Raw genomic sequence first — 13,494 nt, 5'->3', positions numbered from 1 at the left:
TTCCTAAAATACTTGAGAGCTTTCGTCATAAAAATACACTGAGAAATCTAGACACTGAACTGATTTAAGTACCTGAGGAATTACAGTTTTGTTCATTTGGAACATTAAGAGCCAGCTTTCACTACTTTTTGCATGTGATGTAACATCCTCACAGGTGGTATCAACCCATAAACATAATAAGATTAGCATACAATTAGAAGGCAGCATATAGTTTTACAGTACCACTTCTATGTAGTTTTAATTTCATTCAAGTGCTACAACAGTACAAAGCTGACACAAAACATTTAAACTTCTGACATGCCACGCTGTATTTGCACGTGACTTTGTAAAACAAATTTTACACTTTCCTAAAACTCTGTTTGACTACTATATGAAAAATCATTTAATCCTAATTAGATTTAGGATCACCTGCTCATTATTTTCTGTAGTTATGGAAAGAGCACCAGCAAATCCACTGAGAATATGAACCTAGTTTTGCTTTAGCCTCACAAAATTACTGCCAACACCACAACCATACTGAAAGTTATCAAAAGCAAACAGATAAAGAACTGAAAGAATTGCTATTTTTTAATTCCGTTGATTTGCACTCTTAGTTTAGGATAGGAGATACTAAAGATTTTAAACTATTATGTTTCACAAGTAAATAAATCACTTGCATTCTGAAGTTAAGAACACAATAATACATGAGTCAGACCTACCTGCAGACCTGTCATAATTCTATTAAGAAATGATGCCCTAGTAACTCCGGTTTTAATAAGCATAAAAACAGGATTGCCAAGACAAACAAGCAAATCACTTCCCTCTGAAAACTTCTACGTAAAGAAAAATTAACACCCTTCAAAAGCGTTCAGTGAAAAACAAGCCTTTTATCAAGAGAAGAAGGGATATGGGGCAGTAACAGCAGCAAAAGATTTCTTTCATGGTACAAATGCCTAAACCATGATCTTGAGAAATAACCTCCAGAGACCGTCAGCATCATCCAGAGGTACATTAAAATTTTATTTGAGAACATCAATAGGAATTGAAACTACAGAGGTCTAATTAGAACAGTATTTATCAGCAACAGGACCAACGACAAATATTTGTAATGTTCTCTGTGCTTACCACTCTACCATTTGCAACAAAAATGTTACCCTCACAATAAAAACCCTAAAAATGCTATGTAACATAGCCATTCCATAAAACAACTTTACAAACCTAATGCAATTAATTTTTAAACTCCAAAACAAAAACGTAACTCATACAACAGCTCTTCTTTAAGAAACGTCATCGATTCCCTTTCACTTTTAAGCCACTGTATCATTAAAAATGTTGTTAAAGAGCTGAAAAAAAACTAAATTGAGACCAACTATGCATACAATTCAATAAGTATTAAAGAATCTGAATGAATAATTGCAGTTTTATCTTGAAAGTACCCCCAGTTTGCACATAACTTACCCATACTGTGAAGCTCCTGTTTTAATATCCCCTATGGTGACTTGAACATCATCTTCATCATCATCACTATCACTATCACTGTCATCCTCAGCCTCTGCCACCTTCTACGAAAAAAAAATTCATTGCTTAGACAAAAAGCAGTCACCTACCTTTACAGTGGATAAATAAACCAGACAAAACTATCCATTCTAGAAATCTTGGAAATAAGAAAATTTTCATTTTCCTAGACCTCAGAGCTGACTAGCATTAACAGTAAATTTAGGAGGCTCATCTGCTGAAATGCTACAAGTATCTTAAACATCTGGATCAAAATAGGGAAGTGTCTTTAATACTAAGTTTCCACTTCTGAAACATTCCCCAAGTATAAAATATTTTTCACTAATATTATTCTTCCCTCTACTCTATTTAGCTCACACACATCAGTTCGACTCTTGTCACTCAGGAAAGAACTTAAAGATATGCAAGACTAGCCTCTTGCCATTCTCAATTACATATCTAGAGTATAACTCAAACATTTTTGCAGTTGTAGATGAACACTGCCATTTAGAGAAATCTATTCGGTTCTAAGCATCAGTAAACTATATAAAATACTTCAGAACTTTCCATGAACAGGCTGAAAAGACAGATAAAAAAGTACACTGCATGCTGTTATGACCCATAGCATTCAAGCTTGCTGGTAAATACAAGTCACACCAGTCAATACTGAGTTCATCTAGTCCAGTGTTTCGGGTTTGTCTGGTGTTTTGTTTTGGTTTTCCCCTCCCAGAGACCACAGGGGAGACAAAAAACAGGGCAAACGCATATGATGCTCCTCCCTAACACTCTTTCAGCTGCTAATTATTATCAGCTCAGGGCATTCATTTCCTAAGCCAGTTATGGTCTGTCTGTTTAGTAACCCCCAATGGAGCTTTCTTTCAAGTACGTGCCCAGACTTCCCTTGGACTCATATAAACTCCCAGACGCAACACTCTCTTTGGCAAGGAGTTCCACAGCAGTGTCTACTGCATGAAGATCCAACCTCTTTTATTTGTTTTCATCCTGGCTCCCACAACTTTCATTTAACAGTCTCATATAGTTGGAATTGTGAGAAGTCAATCCTTATTTATAGTCTCTACACATGATTTTTTTTAGTCTCCATCACATCCTACATTTGGCTGTCTTCCAGGCTAAGTCGTAGCCTACTCAGCCATTCCCTGTATGGAAGCTACCTCGATTACTCTTGCTGCTCTCCTCAACTTTTTTCAGATGAAGCAAAACCTTTATGGCATGAGAGGAACAAAACAGCACATAGAATTCAGCATGCAAATGAACCATGAATTACAGTGTAATGATATCTTCCATTCTGTTTTCTAATAATTTTCTGCTACATCCCAATGTTTAACTGCTTTTTAGACTCCAAACAAGCATTTAACTGTAATTTTCATGGATCTTTCTACCCATCTTAGTACAGTCCTCTTAAGTGGCAACGATCAGCTCAGAGACCAACACTTTATTTGTAAACCTGTTTCTCCTCCCATGAACACAACTCTTCTTTTTCTATACAGAAGTTCAATAACTAACCAGTCAGTTCTACACAGATATCCTTGCTTTTACTATCTTGAGTAACTCCATAACATCATAAAACTTGTGATACCACAACATACTCCTTTTCCAAGTAATATATAAACACATTAAACAGCACAGGTTATGCACAACATTCCAGCAGAGGATCCCCTCTGGAAGTGACCTTCCTTCACTGTGAAAATCAAACCTTTATTTCTACCCTCTGTTTTTTTTGTATCTTACATATCAGTTATCCATGTGTGACTGATCCTACAGCTGTTTGGTTTTCTCAAAATACTTGGTGAGAAACTTCTTAAAAAACTTCGCAGAATCCAAGTGAACGAGATCACTCTTATCTACACACTTGTTGAATCCTTCAGTAAGAGGCTGAACATACCAAAGCCAAGTTGACTCTGCCCAGGTAGCCTGCAGTTATTCAAGTGCAACTGACTTACTAGCTATTATCTAATATATGACCTATTAACTTGCCTGGTACACAAGTTAGACAAAAATAAGCCTCTGCATAGAAGATAAGATGTTGGAGTGCAGATCATCCTTGCTATACAACATGAATATAATTTATATAACAATTAACAGTCTAATAAAGGTGGGGGGGTGAGGGGGGTGTCCTAGATCAGTACAGATATTCTGTAAAAGACAGCTGGAGACAGAAAACAATTTTTCAATGCCCCACTGCTGGAAAGTCCAAGTTCACCATGCAACGCAGACAGTAGAGAGCCATTACAAATGCATCAAAGAAAACATCCCTCCAAAAAAATTGAAAGTACTATTAATTTCTTTTCTGTAAGTTAGATTTAAAAAGTGGATTGCAGCTGGAAACTGGATTTCCTAATTTATCAATTTCTACAGTTTCCACTGATAAGTGTCTCTCAGGAAAAAAAAATAGCCATACAATTAATTCATTTAATTATAAACCCTGGCCAAATTACAAATACCCCATAGATCAAAATACATTAAAGCAGTATTTCAAAAACACATTTAAAACTACCGTTTTCACAACGCCATTTTCTGCAGCCTCCTCTTCATTTCCAGGTGGGGGTGGAACACTTAAACAAAAACAAATAGGAAAAGATGAAACTAAGTATTTATGCACATGTTCTTTCACACATACTGGCTAATGATAAAAAAAAAACCCTTTGATACATCTTCTGCATTAATCTTTAAAAAATTTATTTATTTTTAAAAATTCTAGAAGAATGTAACTTTATATTAGCAGGATAATGTTTAGCTATCATAAATCATACTAACAGTATGATTGTAGAATAGTTGCAAGTAATAAAGCACTGGGTCCTCTTCGATTTCAAAAGTGAAATATTTCATAATATATGAAGGGAGAATGACATCTTTTCTTTTTCTCCTGCAGACTGACACTTTTCAAAGACATAATGGAAAAATATTTAAATACCCATAGGTAATGTTGCACTGCACCAACATTCCCATATCTGCATTGTGAAATTGTCTTCCACCTCACGGAATAGCTACGATTCAATAATTAATTCAATTATATTTTAGAACTATAAAATTTTAAAGCTACTGATCCATCTGAAGTGACCAGCACTGTTGAATCCATGCAAATAAGCTGTCTCACTGAGCTCTTACCTACCACTGTTCCTTACACAGCAATATTGTAACATCCACAATACCATTAACTACTAGGATGTTGCATCAGGAATGGCAGAGGAAGCAGGGAGCTATTTAGAAACAATATTTTTTTACTGAAAAGATATTTCTGAAATGGAGTAACTGCCAATTTTTATTGACTAAAACTATTTTGATCCCTCCTTCTGTTGGCAAGATACCCACTAAGGAGTGTTGCACCAAAACTCAACACAGCCCAGACATGGCCCCAGGATTCAAGACTGACCATCTCACTTTGGGACCCAGTAAAATGACAGACTTGCTACAAAACCAGAATAAAACGGCAAGATTTTTATATACACAGAGAAAGTCAGAACTGAGACACCAGAGACCTAAACTTGGAAGAGGTAAACTGTTACCACGCTTTCAGAGTTCCAAACACAACCGTAAGATGCATAGGCTACCATTTGTTATGCTTTTTAGTCCATAACTATGTACTAAGGCACCCAAACACCAAGCTAGACAGTATTGACCAAGACACTGGAGTAAAACACCGTTTCCAAAGGTCATTTTGGTTGTCCTGCAAATAGTTTTCTTAAACAACAGTAATACTGACAAAAGGTGCCAGGTCAAGAAAGGGTAACTGAACACAAGGTACCAATTGATATGGAACAGCTTCCAAAAAAAAAAAAAAAATTAGAATTCTTTGTCCTGAAAAAAGACATGATTCAAGACAAATGCAACAGAGGTATAGAAAACTGTTAAAGTGACATGCAAAAAGTGACAGGAAACACCTCTCTTATACTATAATAACTAATGGGAAGCAAATCAACTCAGCTAGTAGCTACCTCAAAACGTTACCATATGTAGTCAAGCGGCAGAGGTCACTACTGCAGTATCACACCATACGCACCAAAAGTTGACATCAGCTCAGAAAAAAGCTGAGCAAGATTACAGACCAGAAATCCACCAAGGGCAAGAAAATTCAAGAGCTCTTACTGAAAAAATCTCTGTTGACTGGAAACATTTATAGAAAATAATAATATATGTTTTCCTGCATTGCCTTTCCTTCTATCTGTTTCATTTATCTTGACAATCAACAACTTCTGTATTTTAGCAATTGTGAGACTTCTTTCATTCAGTATGAGACACCGATTCCCATTTCCAGTCAGTCCTCTCTATAAACCTCCATTTTAAACTTTAGCTAGACTTTCAGAGAAGCATTTTTGTGCTTTCTCTCATGCGGTTCCTTATAACTCAAGCAGATTCTTCCAAATATTTCCAAAGCTTTTCTAACTCTTTTTTCAAATACTCTCTTATTAATAAAAAGAGCAACCCCCAAATTCTAAGCATTTGCATTATGGGACCTGCACACCAAACTAGCTGGAAATCTGCTTGTCTTCCTCTTATTGTAACTAAAAAGAGAAAAATCTTTAGGTCACAGGCTATCTTTTAATTTCTAAGTTACCTAGAACAAATGAAACCCTGATCCATTACTAAGACTGCAAAGCACAGTGATTAAAGAAATAAAAAGACCTGTTGGGATTTTGTGAGGGGTTAATGCTGTCTATACAGTGAAAACTTAAAAAAACATTCATACTCAGTGTCCCAGTTTCACAGCTAAAACCACCTCACAAAAAAGCAAAGTCATTCTAACAGGCCAAACATACCACCTTAAGGGGATTTTCAGGGGAAGGGGAGTGTGTTCAGACACTACCAATTTTCAAACAGCTGGGAAGAAAAATTCAGTGGATACAATTTTTGTGAAGCTACACTACAGGTCTTCCAGTTGTCAAGACACTCACCTAGTTTTTTCTTCCTCTGGTCTCTCCGTTTCATTTTCATCTACCATAAGTGAAAAGAAACATAGTAGTTAAGAATAAAATCCCCTGAATACCAACTGTAACAGACATCTTGCCATGCAGGTTATTAGGCAAGTCTTCATTTTACTATCCAGTGACCCTTGAGACGCTTTCACAACGTTTCAAACATGAAATCAACCCCCTAAGCTCTCGCAGTGCTGCACAGTGACAGGTAGAACACAGGGTTTAGTTTACAGGATCGCTACGATTCGAACGTAAAGCCCCTAAAGTTGTAAAGAAAGTTTATGTTTAAGAGGTTAGGGCTGCTTCAGCGGTGACCCCGGGCAGGGCAGAGGCCCGGCGTGGGGCGGCAGCGCCATGCGGGCCTCCTGCAGCCCGGCCGGGGCCCAGGGCCCGGGGGGGCGGGCAGGGGGCCGCGCACTGGCCCGGGCCGGCCAGGAGGAGGGGACTCGGTGGCCGCGGGGGTGGCGGGGCGAGGGGGCACCGTTTTAAACGGCCGCCGTCAGGCAGCGCGGCCCGGCGCGGCCTGGCCAGGAGGAGCGCGGCCTGCACACCACCCCCCACCCCGTGCCAGAGACGGGGGGGTCGCGGAAGGTCTGTACCGCCATAGAGCCACTCCTCCTCCTCCTCGTCCGCCGCGGCCACTCCGACGTCTGCCGACAGCCGCTCCACCTCGCCGGTAGACATGGCGGCCTCCCGCGGGACGCCGCGCCGCGCGCGCCTCCTCGTGCGCGGGGGGGGGCTGTGAGAGCGGCCCAACGGCCCCGCGCGCGGAGCAGCCGCCGTCCGCGCGCGCTCCCCTCCCCCGCCGAGGGAGTGACTCGCACAGGAAGCGGCCCGGCCCGGCCCCGCGGCGTCCTGGGCACCGGCGCGACGGGAGGGGGGGGGCGTGAGAAGCGGCGGGGCCTCCTGTGCGCCCGCGGGGGAGCGAGGAGCGTGTTCTCACCTGGGCTGAGCCGTCCCCGACTCCGCCGCTCTCGGAAATCAGCTCTCCTCTGGCGCTTCCCGGGATCGCCAGACGATCTCCCCCAGGACAGCTTCCCCCTCTCCCGTCGGCCGAACGCTCGCTCGGCCCGGGGTGCTGCTGCTGCTGCTGGCTGCTGCTGGCTGCTGCTGCTGCTGCTGCTGCTGCTGGTGGTGGGGGCAGCAGCCGAGGGGAGCGCCACCAGGATAAACACACGCTGCTGCCTCTGCTAGTGCCGTGCTAGTTCTCAGCTCAGGGACTGTCCCGTCTGGAGGTAATATTTTAGGCTTAATAACTCTTTATAGCTTATTTTTTTTTCTTCCACAAATTGCCTTGTTCTGTTTTTAGCTCCAGTAAGAGTTTAACGCGGATAACGTGTTGTGATTCCAGAGTGTAACTATGCATTCCATTAATAAATTGCTCTATTTTAAAAGCAAGCTGTTTTTCACTGGTGATTTTTCTCACTTCACATCTGGGAATGCCGCAGCAACAACTGCGAGATTCGTTAGAAAATTTAACATCTGACACCTGTCAAAACAAGTTCTGATCAGCTGTGTGTACAAAGGGACAGCATCTTAGGGTATTGGTGAAAACTGGAAAAGGGATCCCTTTTTTCACAGCAGGACAGTTTGTGAAAAAATAGACTTTTTTGACTGTTTCTTGACTCTTAAACTTTCCTTACTCCAAGCCAATACCAACCGTAACAGAATTCTTCTGTTCAGTGAAGAGGCTAGAAACTGCAAGATGCAATGACTAACTAAACTGTTAGATCAGAGAGGTAGAGAATTGCCAACCCATCTGTAAAGTGCTGGAGGGTCAAATTATGGCAGGTAGTCAGGTCGGGAGAAGCTCAGCTAGCCTGGATATTATGAACAAAAATCCTAAAACAGGAACAATAATTGAAGAGTCATTTTCTGAACAGCAAAATAACTTGTTTGAGGTGCAATCCTTGGCTTGGCTGCATTATATCACAGGTCTGGGAGATATTCTTTGAATTGCCTGCGGAGAACTTTGTTTTAGAGTTTTGTATATGGCATGACATTTCACTGGAGTTCACATGAACAAACTACCTTCTCAAAAGGCATTTTTTTCCCCTTGAAATTAAATGTACAGATATCGTCTACAGGTCATGAATCATGTGGTATGATTGGGTAGGTTTTCATCAAGAAATATAGTAGTGGAGTCAACAACAGTGTTTGTCACCTAAAACATGTCTAGAAATTTCTAAAACATTTCCTAAAACAAATTCTCATAAAGCAAATTTGTATGGTACCTTTTATTGGGCATCAGTATCTTTCTTCATTTTCATACCTGCTTTGTTTACTTGGCCATCTAACACACTTCTGGCCAACATTAAAGGATGCGATTGAACAATTATTAATTGTTCCCTTTGCTTGCAGACACAAGGAAGAAAGAAAATGTTTTGTGGAAAACACCATGAAGAGAAATCAGGAGTAGGTGTAGAACGTAAGATCTCTTAAAATACATCAATGACGATCCTTAAAGCAGTTTTCTTCATAGAAACCTTGCAATAGGCATCACGTTGAGGCAGATGGTCACATAAAAATCCATCTTAAACATCTTCAGCAGCTTGAACATTGGAAGCTGGAAGAAGGCGGCTAAGTCCTGAAAACAGCTGCCAGCCTTCCACCGCTCCCAGAAAGATCTTTGTCCACCTCTGGCTCTGATTGGACAGAGAGGGTGCTCTGAACATGTTTCCTGCTTTGCTTCTGAGGACAAAGTGCTGGCCTAAATGGCATTTTAACTTTTGCTCTCAAAGGTAAAAGCTCCCATCAGTCCCAGCCTCCGGAAGGGACCTTGCAGTTTCTGCTTACTCTGCTTCTGCTTACTGCTGTGCAGGCAGAGAGTAGAGGCCTGGAAAAAAGACTTCTCCCAAGGCCTGGAGTAGCTAAAAGGCTGAGGACAGAAAACATCTTTACCAGAGCTGCATAAATATCTTAACTCGCAGGTTACACTCCAGAACCCACAAGAAGATACAAAGTTTATGCGAACCTTTTAATACAGTTCTTTTTGTTACAAAATTTACACTAAAATTTGCAGAATTTGTTACACTAAATTTGCAGAAGGGACAAAATAAGCTTTAAAAACTAATCAGATAATTTTGGTTTGTAACATAACCACTGTGCTTTAAACTAATTAACCTCATTTTGTCTTCTGGCTAATAATAGTTTTTTTTCAGCATTGGCATATGCAGAAGTAGTTGCAGTCTACTGCAGTATTTATAAAGTAAAAATGCTATTGGTAAAAAAGCACCTGCTGTTTTGACAATATGTCTGATAAAAACCCAACCCCACAATCTTTTAAAAAATGGTAATCAAAGAGTTGTACAAGCCATAATACGTACAGGTTTTGTCCATGGCACTCAAGCATGAAGCAAAAGCTCAGAGATACATGATCTCCAAAGTAATTCAATCTGAATAGAGGATAATTCTCTTGTATAAGCCCAGGAACCCAGTAGTTAACTATCTCCAATCCTTTCTTGGCATTCATTTTTCAAACAAAATAGTTGAGAAGGCTATTAACTTAAATATTTTTCTAGCATCATAAAGTTAAAATAACCGATTGTAGTTGGAACAGCACAAAGACGTAAATTTGAGGATTAGAAGAAGGAAGAATCCATCAGGGTAGGAGCGTGCATGAGCAGACTGGAAGGAGAGGATTTAATTACTGAAAATCTGGTGATTCCACACGGTTTCTATTTCTCAGTGTTCTGAAACTAGTGGAACCTGCAAAAGACCTAAAATGACCAGCTAAAATAGTTGAAGAACTATTTAATAATTAATTTATCTTTCTGTTATTGCTAATAATCCCACTATGTCAGAAAAACTCCCTCTTGTTCAGTACCATGGAGGTTATGCAAGTGAAATACTGTATAGAACACAAATTTGCAAATGAGCCAGCCATCCTCTGTGGAGAGGAAACTAGGTGCATATTATGGCATTTTTTTCTGGTTAGCTTTGAAACTGATTTCTGAGATGATGAGAACTTTTCAAAAGAGAAATAGAATTAAATTAAATTAAATTAATTTGTCATATGTCTTCAAATATATATCATAAAAGTTGCATTTATTAAAAGAGAATATTTCTTATTGCTACCTCATCAGCCACAGGGTTAATACCAACACAAGAAATACAGAACCAAAGGACAGGAAACAGTGGTGGAGGTTTTGCCTTTCTAGTATTGTAATTTAAAGAAGTTCTCTGTGTATAACAAAGATACCAGCGCCGCATGAAAGATGTAGTGATATAAGCAGCGTCACAGAATTGTTGTAACTCTTAGCAGGAGCAAGCCCAAAGAAGGTCCCAGCCTTTTCAGGAAGATGTCAGGCCAAACCGAGCCGTGGTGCTGCCGTCCCGCCTGGCACCGGCCAGGGCTACAGGCTGTAGGCGAGGGAAACATTGTAATGTTTGCAAGAACGTGGCGCTACCACCAAAAAGAAGAGCCCCGTATGCTGTGCTTTCCCAGAGCCGCACTCCTGCCGCTGCCCTTGCACGGAACAGCCCCGGGCGGGCGGCCCTGGCAGCCCAGGCGCTGGGGGAAGCGCCGCCGCGGAGACACTGCCATCAGCCCCTCTCCTTGCTCCGCGGCTGCGGCCGCCTGGCCCCGCCCCCTGCCGGCGGGCAGCCAACCCGCGCCCGCGACGTCATCGCGCGGCGCCGGCGGCGCGCCGGGCACGTGCGGCGTGTTGTAGCTGTCAGCGCTGTCGCTGCTATGGCGGTGCCGGTGCCTGAGCCGGAGTTGCGGCGGGTGTGCCAGCAGGCCTGGGAGCCCGTGCTCGCCAGGGCTCTGCGCGCCGTCATCTACCTGGACGCGGCCTCTGCCGAGGCGCTGCACTGGGGCGGCGGCGGGGCGGGCGAGCTGCTGGCGGCGGGGGCGCTGGCCGTCAGGGCGCTGCCCGCTGAGGCATCGGCGGGAGCGGCGGGGGCGAACCGCGTCGTCTTCGTGGTGAGCGGAGCGCTGCGGGGTGGCACCGCCGCTGCCGTGCGCGCTGTGCTGGGCCAGTGCGCCGTGCGGCACTGTGTGCTGGTGTCCGGCGGTGAGGCGGAGGGCGGCGGGCAGGCCGAGCTGGAGGGGACGCTGCGGCGGTGGATGGGCGGGAGTGGGCGAGCCGAGGTGCTGCTGCGGGGCTCGCCGCTTCTGGCGCCCGTTTCGGCGGAGCTCTGCCTGCTGCCCGCCCTGGAGGCCCTCTTCCCGCCTCTGCCCGGCTCCGGCGGGACTGGCCCCGCGGAGACCGGGCTGGACGCTCTGCCCGTTGAGCTGCGGGTGGTGGTGCGGGCCCTGGTGGGCGACCTGGACGCTCTCTTCGCCGCCCTGGGCCTGCGGGAGGAGAGCTTTGCCGTGGGGACCTTCAGCAGGGTCGTTGCTGCTGAGCTGGCGAGCTACGCCCCAGCCAGGAACAGGAGGAGGACGGCCACTAACAAGGCCTCTGTTGTCTTCGTGGACAGGACATTGGACCTCGCTGGTAAGAAACCTACCTACTTTCCCTGCAGGCCCACATTCAGCCTATCAGCAGGTTGTCAGATAGTTGCAGGAGTCCTCGTGGCCTGGGAGCATATGTAACACCATGGCAATGGTGGTTGCTCACACATCTGTGCTCCTTAGGGGGGGCGTGGAAACTAAGAGTGAGCAGAAGGCTTATTTCTGACACTTCCACTTTGCTGCATCCTAGAGACCTTACCTGTGTCTGTGTCGCATTGGAAGGTGTGAAGGAAATGGTCTGCAGGGTTCACACTGAGCCTTGTGGATTACTGTAAAGCATTTCCCATTGTATCTACTTGCCACCCTCAGCGTTATGTCTGTCTAACCAGATACTCAGCTATGTATTCACTTACCAATGCCTCTATGCCTGAAAGCATCTCGGTGTATATATGTATGTATTATTAAGTGCTATGCATTATATTTAGGTTTTGCATGAAGCAACTGCATATGATTGATATATATAACTTGGAAAACATTATGTTTGAGTGAAAACAATGCATAATTGCTTTACAACGCTTTCTGGGAAGTAAATGAGTATAAGAATGAACCATATGGCAAAGTTAATATTGCCAGTAATGCAAAATTAATGGAAAAGTTGAGAAGGATGGAGAGCGGTATGAGACTCCATTGGGAAACTGTCAGAAGGAGAATGTCTAGTATTGTAGTCAATCTGCAAGCTTGGTAAGTGAAGTCAAGTCTTCTAAGCTAGTAAGATGTGATATCAAAAGAGAAAGAGTAACCAGCAAGGTGCTGGGCCAGTAACCTGGGAAAAGTTTGTACTGGACTCTCACTTCTGGAATAATCGTCTTCCAGAGGAAGCAGTAAACTCGGAGAATAATTGATATAGGAGTGGCTGCATTCACTTACTTGACAAGCCTGCTCACATATACAGTGTGTGGGCCTGGTTCTGTTTGCATTGCATATAGTCAATAACACATTGTAATTTTGCCACGTGGCGCATAGCTCATCTGTTTCTGAATTATTTTTTCCCCCCATAATTTTTGGCTTTGTGTATCTTCACACTGCTGTAGGGTTCCTAGCTGTCAACAATGTGCTGAGGAGCAGCTATGGATCTGGGTTCTTAATGCTGCACTGTGGTTTGGGAGGATTGCTAGGAAGGCTGCAGGAGAGTGGACTTGGATGAAGAGCCTGGAAATGAGACTGAGAGAGGAGTGCCCTCTTCGGGTGGGAGCCAGTGAAACTGGGCAAGGATTTGTGCACAGAAGTGATGGGAAGAGTTAAAAACAAGGAAAGGAACTAGAAACTGTGGGTGACAGAAAGCTGCCAGACAAGCAGGCTGTTATGGAGGCATGAAGAGAGATAACTGGTACCAGCTTAAATCTGGAAAGTGAAGTCTAGGATCTTGTACTTCAGCAGGAGAAGATTTTTGAGCAAAAGCAGCAGGGCTGGTGGTGGGCCAGCTTTGGAGGGGATGCATCAAGGGTCTTGGAGTAAGGATGAGGAATTAAAAGTATTTGTTATTTTAGGAATATATTCTCTTCAGTATCTGTAGTCGGAACCAAGATCTGTTCACGCAACCATTCATTTGTTACCAACAAATATCTCTAGAATTCATTGACAGTTTCACTGAAGCCTTTCTATGCTTTGGACTTCATACCATAGTTTTGC

The 13,494-nt window shown here is 43.2% G+C and overlaps 2 protein-coding genes across 7 annotated transcripts in view; one reads left to right on the top strand and one right to left on the bottom strand.

Annotated features, from left to right (window-relative positions):
* Positions 1 to 7,516, bottom strand: part of FIP1L1 (factor interacting with PAPOLA and CPSF1) — a 43,467-nt gene extending 35,951 nt beyond the window's left edge. For 3 of the 6 annotated variants that reach the window (XM_054065996.1, XM_054065998.1, XM_054065999.1), the window contains exons 1-4: positions 7,004 to 7,224; positions 6,384 to 6,423; positions 3,989 to 4,046; positions 1,438 to 1,541 (exon numbers count right to left, since the gene is read on the bottom strand). In XM_054065996.1, coding sequence (XP_053921971.1) covers positions 1,438 to 1,541; positions 3,989 to 4,046; positions 6,384 to 6,423; positions 7,004 to 7,088 — 287 coding nt within the window. In that variant the 5' untranslated portion in view covers positions 7,089 to 7,224. Of the gene's footprint in view, positions 1 to 1,437; positions 1,542 to 3,988; positions 4,047 to 6,383; positions 6,424 to 7,003; positions 7,225 to 7,347 lie in introns of those variants that run through there. The other 3 variants (XM_054065997.1, XM_054066000.1, XM_054066001.1) reach the window with 2 other exon arrangements.
* Positions 7,517 to 11,019: 3,503 nt separating this feature from the next.
* Positions 11,020 to 13,494, top strand: part of SCFD2 (sec1 family domain containing 2) — a 201,706-nt gene continuing 199,231 nt past the window's right edge. The window contains exon 1 of the mRNA XM_054065995.1: positions 11,020 to 11,848. Within this exon, the coding sequence (XP_053921970.1) occupies positions 11,098 to 11,848 (751 nt within the window). The 5' untranslated portion in view covers positions 11,020 to 11,097. The remainder of the gene's footprint in view (positions 11,849 to 13,494) is intronic.

The sequence above is a fragment of the Cuculus canorus genome, chromosome 4, assembly GCF_017976375.1.
Source record: "Cuculus canorus isolate bCucCan1 chromosome 4, bCucCan1.pri, whole genome shotgun sequence".
NCBI classification, from domain to species: Eukaryota; Metazoa; Chordata; class Aves; order Cuculiformes; family Cuculidae; genus Cuculus; species Cuculus canorus.
This window is presented reverse-complemented; position numbering and strand designations above follow the sequence as displayed.